Source organism: Schistocerca americana, chromosome 1, assembly GCF_021461395.2.
Source record: "Schistocerca americana isolate TAMUIC-IGC-003095 chromosome 1, iqSchAmer2.1, whole genome shotgun sequence".
NCBI classification, from domain to species: domain Eukaryota; kingdom Metazoa; phylum Arthropoda; class Insecta; order Orthoptera; family Acrididae; genus Schistocerca; species Schistocerca americana.
In genome coordinates this window covers 1,101,702,086-1,101,711,714 of record NC_060119.1, presented here as the reverse complement: position 1 = coordinate 1,101,711,714, position 9,629 = coordinate 1,101,702,086, and the positions used below count along the sequence as shown (strand labels likewise).

At 40.8% G+C, this 9,629-nt stretch overlaps 1 protein-coding gene across 2 annotated transcripts in view; it reads right to left on the bottom strand.

The window, feature by feature from the left end:
- Window positions 1-8,688: 8,688 nt before the first annotated feature.
- The window catches only part of LOC124618105 (ras-related and estrogen-regulated growth inhibitor-like), a 572,768-nt gene continuing 571,827 nt past the window's right edge, over window positions 8,689-9,629 (bottom strand). For both annotated transcript variants that reach the window (XM_047145318.1, XM_047145319.1), the window contains one exon: window positions 8,689-9,629. In XM_047145318.1, the coding sequence (XP_047001274.1) occupies window positions 9,362-9,629 (268 nt within the window). In that variant the 3' untranslated portion in view covers window positions 8,689-9,361.

Genomic DNA, 9,629 nt, shown 5'->3' with positions numbered 1-9,629 from the left:
GGCCAAGCAGCTCTCTGACCGAACACGCTGAGCTACCGTGCCGGCTGCCAACTGAGCTACCCAAGCACGACTCACGCCCCGTCCTCACAGCTTTACTTCTGCCAGTACCTCGTTTACTCATTCAGTTTAAGTACACATTTTCAAATCATTACTCGATTACCTTTTTCAAAATTTAATGCCAAACATAACGTAAGAGTGACTTGCCAGTTTTCTTTATCATTACATACTCACTTAAAATTGGCAACCTTCAGTTGCCACGTCAGTGTTTAGTAATAGTTGTTTTTCTTTCCCATCAATTTGTACAGGATTTTGGATGTAAATTGCTCTAGTGGGATGGCGACCGTTAATTATTTCCTTTTCGTTCATTAGTGTAACTTTTGGATTCATGATCAGTGGTACCCCTTTTCTGTCCAGAGCTCTTCGTGAGTGAATGCACAAAATAACTTTCATTTTCCAAATTATAGCCCTGTCCGGTTTAATTACTTTTTAATTTTAATAGACTTTTCATCAGAAGGGTCGGTTGTACACTTTCCTCCTACTTATCGGTATCAATTCTTCGGGAAAGATAGCCTTATGCAACTATAAAAAATCAATTAGTCATACACGCGATCCACTGTCATATTTTATATCGCAAGTAGGATAGGCAGATTAGTAAGAGGGAGGTTACACACTCCGAGACAAAAAAACGACACACAGTGAAGGAATAATCCGAATACGTCGGAAATCGGTAGATGTGATGTACATATACAGTCGGAAAAGAAATGATAATTTATTCAAGAGAAAGAGCTTCACAAATTGAGCAGGTCAATAACTCGTTGGTCTATCTATGGCCTTTACGTGAGGAGTTATTCACGTTGTCACTGATTGACAGAGTTTTTATGCCCTCCTGAGGGTTAGCGTGTCAAATTCTGCTCTATCAGCGCGTTACAGCGTCAAAATCCGGAGCTAGTTGGAGGGCCATGCTCAGGTTTGTCTTCAGTGATGAGTCCCGCCTCGAAATGAATCCCGATGACCAGCATAGACACGTCTGGAGTTGCCTTGGGCAGAAGTGGGATACCAACATGACCCTCTCACGCCATACGGCCTGACAGCTAGAAGTGATGGTCCGAGGTGTCATTTTATTTTATAGCAGGACCTCTTTGGTTGTCAGCCGCAGCACCCTTACAGCAAAGCGGTGCGTCAACGATATTCTGTGCCCCATTTTGTTGCCCTTCATGCCAAGCCGTCATATGTTACATTTCAGCTTGATAATCCCCACCCATGGGCGGTGAGAGTTTCTGCTGTTTATCTTCGTGTTTGTCAAACGATATCTTGGCCAGCAAAGTCACTGGATCTCTCCCCAGTTCAGAACGTTTGAAGCATTATGTTCATGACTCTCCAAATCAGCTCAGGATTTTGATGATCTACTGCGCCAATTGGACAGAATTGGACACGATATCTCTCTGCAGAAGACCCAACAACTCTGTTAATCAGTGCCAAGCCGAGTAACTGCTTAAATAAGGGCCAAAGGTGGACCAACTTGTTATTGACTTGCTCCAAATGTGAAGCCTTCCACTTGAATAAATCATCCAATTTTTCTGAAACTATAATAATTTGCTTGTCTGTACAAGTACTATTTCGTCTCTCGCCGTACAGGTCTGTTTAGTATTAATTTGACTACAAGCCTGCGTAACATTTGCGAAAAATAACTTTCTATTGTGGTCTGGCTTCCATAGGACAGAATTCTAAAAGTGGCCATTATTCTGAATATTATCTTTGAAATCACTTTTCCCATTAAGGGAACCGAACATAATTTATATTATGTACAGGTCAAAAGCCAATATTCATAGCTTGGATACGAAGAACTGTATGGACTGGGAAAACCGGAAAAATATCTTGATCTTTTGATAGACACGCTTAAGTGAAATAATTTTGGAGAGCCTAATTTTACATAGCCTCCTACTGTTACTGAAAAAGGCGAAATGCAATATGTGAGTAAAATTGAATCTGCCTCATAATGGCGGCGTATTGTCGTCCAACAGCGATGCTCTTTTTACTTGCGGTGCTCCAGTTTAAAAATACTAAAAATGCTGAAATAATTGAAATCCTGACGTGAGGGATACAATGTTTCTATAAATGAGAGTATAAATGATAACTGAACTAATATCTGATAAATATTAACCTTTAAGTATACAATTTCACACCTCAATCTCATTTCGTCAGATACAGTGACAACATTCGACACGGAACAAAACTTGAGAGAGAGATGGCGGTTACTCATCCCGTGTCTTAATAGCAAAAAGGAAAAGATAGTATTGCATGTTACCCTTTCCAGGAATAATACTTCATACTCATAGTTATAATGTTTAGTACAGAAATGCTTCGTATTTGTCTTGAGTGTATTAATATCGTGTTTTTTGACGTTGTTACTTATCTGTGTGCCGTTTTTTGATTCAGAGGTGCTTTATACCTTGAGTGTGCGTTGTGTGTACTAATTGTTATTTGATGGTAGATCTGAATTGAGTTTAATCTTGCTGTCTTTAGTCTACATTTTCTTTTTAAAGGTTTCACATAGTTTGTGTACTTGTTACTGCTGTATCCTTTGTTTTCTGCTATGTTAAAGATGGTGTTTAGTTCTTTTTGACACATTTTTCTTGTTTTGGCATAATTTCGATTGTTTCCGAAGAACATCATTTTTGTTTCATATTTTACTTAGAAATGAGGAAAATTATTTTATTGTTGAACTGTTAAAATGTTCCATGTTCCATATATTAACTGCAACAATAGTGCAAGTTTATCGGTTAAACTTTGGAGCGCTGTTAGTTGTAGAAGCTCTACGTTGTGGATGAGTTAGAGAAGCATTTTAGAACTGGGCGTGACTCAAAGTTTTGCTGAAATTTAGTAGAGCAGTAAAAACATGTTTCTCTGTGGAGTCATATGATTGTGGCATGCATTGTGATAGCGGGAGATTACGGCCATTTTATTACAGGATAAGAATAAACACAATTCCATCGATTTCATTATTCATATGGGGAAAATTTTTGTTGGACAGCCTACTTACGTAGTTATACTAGTGCTTTGTCTTGATTCCATCTAAGTGTGATACTCTTGTACTTACGTGTATTTAGTTGCCTGTCACATTCCCTTGAAAGTTTTGCTAGTTATTCATTGGAGGCGTGCTTGCTGTCTTGAGTGCAGATGTTGATTTGCAGTTTGCTTCATGCCTGTCGCTAATTCCAATGTTCTATATGGGAGACCCCTGTGGAGTTCATGTGGTTTATTACAACAAATGATTTCATCATAGTGTGAGGAGTAGAGTATTTTCGATTCACAATTGTGTCCAGAATGAAACTTTCACTCTGCAGCGGAGTGTACGCTGATATGAAACTTCCTAGCAGATTAAAACTGTGTGCCAGAGCGAGAAGTGGGTTCTCATATGCAAAGTTTTCCATTAACCCATTCATGTGGTGCCGTTAGAACACTTTCTGACGAAAGGCAAAGGTCCCGATTTCGAGTCTCGGTCCAACATACATTTTAATCTGCCAGAAAGTTTCAACAATTGTGTGTTTGGAGCTTAAGAGTACAGATCGGAGTATTCTGCCTGTTAAATGGCAACTTTCAACATGTTCCAATAATTTTCTTTCAGTAACTCGTAAACTTGTCGTTGCGAAGACCTTGCAAAGATGTTGTGTAACCGGTATCGATATTGGCAGTGCACATTCTTTGAGCTGTCTCTCTGAGATGCTGGATGAATGCTACCTGTCACGAGTTTCTTTGCATCCGGCCAGTCAATGAATTTTTGTTTAGAGACCGTGTTTGTGAGTAACTCTGAAATAAACATTTGTAAGTGGGTGCTTGAATGGCTGGCCAGGCTTTCTGGAGTTAGATCCAATGGCAACATGTCTCTGGTATGGTGAGAAAGTTTCATGCATTTGCCGTATTCGAAGTGGTTTCCCATGTGCAAGGTTTTCCATAAACCCATTCGTGTGGTGTTCATAACCTACAGCTACTTTTCATTATTTGTATGTGCTAAATTTGCTTGAACTGCGAAAGTGATTTGGTACCTACGTGCTTGGTGTCACAAAGGTAACATTTCTGTGAATTCAGTAAGCTTGTAGCTCGTTACAAACTCGTCCTCTTCTCGTTTTATACGAAATAGTACGCAATAGATTCAGTCACTTTCTCCGTCAGTGTAGCTCTTTCTATGTGTTTCGAATGCCAAGCGGTCCGTACATAAAGTTCACTTTATTTTGAATGAACATGCTTCTTTTCATTTAAAACTTTCTGAGCCAGTTATTGAATATTTATATATATTCGAGTGTGCTTTGTCTACTACCATTTCGTGTTCATGTATTGCAAGGTGTCCCATTTGCGTCCCTCTCATTTACACATGATGAAGTTCACAAAGTATTTCAGCTCTGAGATAGTTTCCCCTGTTCATATAACAGTAAATGCACTGTTCTTCCACACGATTATTTGAATTGTGAAGAGAGGTCTTAACCGCAGTCACTTAGCAAAGAGATATTATGGCTGACACTGTAAAGTGTATTTTTCATGTTACAGAAACTAAATTACAGACAGTACTACATCTATGTGGCTAGCTTTATTCGCTAAATCATACCTATTCAAATATTTTGAACTGCGTATCATTCAAAAGCCTCTGAGACGTATTATCAGCATTTACTCGCTATTCATAATTTCAACGACATTGAGAGGGCCACATCCCCACTGCACAGTGGTCAGCTATACTCTAAGTTGATTTCTATTATACTTCAGTGCTTTCAGTAGGACCTTACGAGTGATTTTCACTTATTTAAGTTGTGCTGTTTAAATAAGCGAAAGCTGCTGATTTCAGCCTATTTCCATTACTAACGTCGGATAGCCCTACAAGATTTATTATTTGGATAATTAATTGATGTATAAAAATGGCATAGTTTAATTAAATCACGACTTACTGGTTGTATTTGCACTAATAGCTCACTTACTAAAGCGCAGCCACCTTGCAGACTGAAATGGATACTAAATTGGAACTATCAAGTATACAAATTTGCAGCTTCACTGAAGACTTCTGATCAGCTATTCACCCACTATCAATGAGCTGATATATTTTGATGAACCTTTCATTGCGTAAGAACACTAATCAAGATCGGAATCCTGTTGTACACTAATAGACCACTGAAAATAGCTCCTTAATCATGTGAACTGCTTTAGTATTATTGCTCAGATCTTGCGTTTTCACATGGCGGAATTACAGTCGTGTTCAGATATTCGCAAGGCGAGAGACTTTTAGGAGTGACGACGTATGGACTTACCTGAGTCTTCAAAAACTGTAGCGTAGTTGTTACTCTCGGGTCGAACAGCCTTTGCACACACTGGTTCATCTTAATGCTAAGAAAGGGAAAGAGTATTAAACTTCAAAGAATGACAAGTTGTTGTACAGTTTTTGCGTAATTTATATATTTATTCAATGAAATGTACAAAGTATTTGGAAGCGACATGAGTCGCCTATTTCACAGACATCACATAAATTTCGGCTGTAGGAATGGGGTGTCGCCGCGAGATCAACAGGTATTGCAACTTATCTGCGAGGTAGCGCGGACAGCATGTCATTGGCGCTTTCTGATGTTGGGGCAGGCCGAAACACATTGCTCGTTCTAAGCAAAAAGAACTAAGCTGAGAACTGTCCGGAATGATCTACAAATAGCGGTGGCGTATGTCCAATCAAAGTACAAAAATGTCAAAGAGCACCTACATGTACCTTCTTTACGACCGCTGTATTGTCAACAGCAGTGAAACTTTCTTCTTCTGTTAGCAATCTGAAAAGTTTTATTTTGCTTGATGCCAAAGGCATTACTACGTATGCGTTTTATAAATGGCTGTCCGCGTACATTGCAGATAGGTTTACTGTCACCTGATACTGGCGACTATAGGGAACCTGATGGACAGCAAAATGTAGGCTGTACAAGGCACTTCTTATCCTAAGAGGAACATGAAAATAAAATTTATTACTCTGTCCAACAGGAATGTGTGAAGTATGGAATATGTTGTGTAACAGATTCACAGCAATCGAAAACTAGATTCTGTTATACATTCACAAAATGTGGAATTTTTATTGTACACGGATGTGAATGGCCATGACAAATACTAATTAGCACTGTTGCATTAAAAAAGCATCTGTAGGTATAATACAAGGACATGGAACACCGTTTCTTAAAGTAATAGAACAGTTGATGACTATTTACAATAAATCATTTTATAAAAATATCATTGCGATGAAGGAATGTGTCATAATACTATAATGTCTTTAAGGCACGTGGTTTCACTTCTTAAATTACACAATGAATCTCAACTTCACTCACTTGGTACAAAATGTTCTTTATATACATTTATGTCTTCATCTTTTTATGTACATCGGCAAATATCATTACTTTAAACGCTTGTGTCTCAAACGTCTCTGGGAACTTGTAATTAATTTACACGTATTTATTCGGATGTGGTTCACGTATGTGAATATTAGGCAGTCATTAAAGTCCACAAAAATGCCTGTCACATACTGGACATGTCATACGATCAGCAATACACACTAAGTGACTCGTAAGTGGTATCTTCCTCACATTCGACAAGCCCAAGAAAGATAATTAGAAACTGAATAATTAAAATGTGTCTCAGAAGGGCTATGTAGCCACATATGAATACAATTCTGTCGTGTCAACACCAGTGGAAGAAACGGATCCTACTAAGCCATGCCAATAACGAAAGACAGTTGTTGAGTGTTTTCATCGTGCCTACAATCCGAAACGACAGTCGGTGGAACTGTTGGTTCCCGTTTTAGACCGAGATGTAGACGAACTAGATTTTGTTTGCTACTGCGGTGCACTGAAATGCGCAGGATTTTTTTTAGATGTAGTTCGCAAAATCAGGTTAGAATGTCACCTAGTATTTGTTTGCACCGCACCGTAAAACAGGATCCACATCAAGTGCGTCTAGATCTAATACAAGAAACAATATTTCGGCCACGTTTACAGCCGACTGTCATTTCGGAATATAGGCACCTCACCTGCAGGTCATTACGAACTAAAGTCATAAATAGGCCCCACTTCATTAACTCACAAAACATGTATGCTGTTTACAAGGGTCAATCACTAAAGAACATGGGATACTTGATTTAACAAGACAAGTGGGTCACCTGAAACGTTGAGAACCACATTAAAATTAGCTTATAATACAAATGTCTCATCCCAAAAACAGTGGTATGATTCACTCAAATGCAAAACAGCGCATCTTACAGCGAAACGAATTTGAATGATCACCTATTCGATGCTTAGGAGAGGAACTTTTGTAACGAGAAGGAACAAACTATCGCTGTAATAGGACCAAAACCACGCCGAAGAAAACAAAATATTGCCAAGCTCCTGATGCGTACTTCTTCGGCAATATATACTCTAGAAGTATGATTGATTTTGTGACTACAGTGTCGGAAACTACAAGTAAGGTTTACGATCATAAATTCACCATCAGACCACACTCTATGCTATACAACAAACTTCCTGCTCCGAAGTACAAGCATAGTACTGTATGTTTGCCAAAAGTCGGGAAATGACGATGACATATGAATATCATCATTTAGTAATATACTTAGTGCGACTTTTGGTGTGCAAAAGTCATTCTGAAAGTAAAAAAGTGCCTTTAGTCAGAGGTATACATTGTTCTGTTCCACTTTGCTGTAATCCCACAACTGCACTTTGTAGACTGAATAACTGTAACGCCATTAGAGAATGATTGTTATTCAGGCAGTGTAATTATTTTAAACAGAGGGACATACACCAATAACTGACGACATTGAAATGTGGGAGTTTTTTAGTCCTATGATATCGAGGTTTCATTTCTTCACGTTACCAAACCTACCTACCCTGTTACACTTTGAACAGGTGGTCATTCAAATGTCTGTCATGATAAGACAAGCAGTTCTGCATGCGAATGGCTTACACCTATGTTTTTTGGGGTGAGCAATTTATATCAAATGGCTCTGAGCACTATGGGACTCAACTGCTGTGGTCATAAGTCCCCTAGAACTTAGAACTACTTAAACCTAACTAACCTAAGGACATCACACACATCCATGCCCGAGGCAGGATTCGAACCTGCGACCGTAGCGGTCGTGTGGTTCCAGACTGTAGCGCCTTTAACCGCTCGGCCACTTCGGCCGGCCTCAGCAATTTATATCCTAAGGACATTTTCGTGTGGTCCTGAGCGTTTGAGATCACGCACTTCCCTTGTTATCGAAACATTTTACCACGTCTTCTTTTTCTGGACTAGAAGATGTACCTCGGAGTGAGAAGTAATACGTACCATTACAACAGATCCTCAGATTAGCAACACGCAAAACCAAAATTTGGCATGGGTAAATTATGAGTTTTCTCCTCAAACACAGTTTGACAGCCGTCAGCAAACTTTAAACCAAGGATGTCCAACCCGCGGCCCGCGAGCCGTATACGATCCTAAGCAAGCATCAGTGCTGTCCAAAAAGCGAGCGTGTATCATACAATCGTTTGAAAAAAAAATTCCATAAAATTACGATTGTTATGAAAAAATGAATATTTTCAATTTAAAATTCCTGCCACACCTTCGACAGTCTGTCTCTCTCCCTCCTCTCTCTCTCTCTCTCTTTCAAGCGTGTTAGTTTTAAGTATATTATGCGCGGCCCTATTCTTCCAGTGTGGACCAGGTAAGCTGAAAGATTGGACACACCCGCTTTAAATCGATACTGAATTTGTTTATACTGTCATGAGACTCGTTGAATCTTCAGTGTCCCCTGGGATGGAAGCAAACACTTGTCAGGTGCCTCTTGTATTTGCACCGATACCTTCGCTCACGACCTTGAGGAACTTGAGTGGTAGTGACTTCAACATGTGAAATGTTGGATCATTTCCGCTGCACATTAATGCAAGTGTGTTGGGTCCTTTTAGGAGCGACTTTGATCCCTGCGTTTGGAGGGGGTATTCCAGTGGACAACCTACTGTCGGTAAGGCCACGTACCCAAATCGGAGGTCAACGAATCTAGTCAATACTATGTATAAATATGCCCTCTAAAACAGGGCAGTCTCGAATGGGGAGCTTCTACCAAGCATCACACGTCTTCGCATCTGATGCAAAGCACTTCTTGTGAGATGCAGTTCATGTGGGAAGCCTCGAAACCTCTAGTCGTTCTCACGCGAGAGATTCTGTCCACAGACAGCTGCCTAGGTACTCGAGGAATGCGGCAGCCAACCGCAGCCTGTGGTGCGGTGGGACACCCCGGCGGCCCCTCGGCGCACAGTGTGTAGGAACGGACGCGACGGCGTCAGCGTCGTCAGGCCCCGCTGCCGGGGCACAGGCGGGCCAGCTATATGGAGAGCGACGGCCTCTTCTTGCGGTCGCCGGAGGCCTTGTTGCTGTTCTTGCCGAAGATGTTGCCGAGCACCTTGCTGACCGAGTTGACGCCCAGCTTGCGGCGGATGGGCAGCGCGCGCAGCAGCTGCACGGAGCGCGCCTCGCGCAACAGCGACTGGAAGGCCAGCGAGACGCCCGCGAAGTTCTCGGCGGCGCTCACCTCGTAGAACTGGCAGCCGTACTGCAGCGACAGCTCCTGGCCCGCGTCCACGCAGATCTCA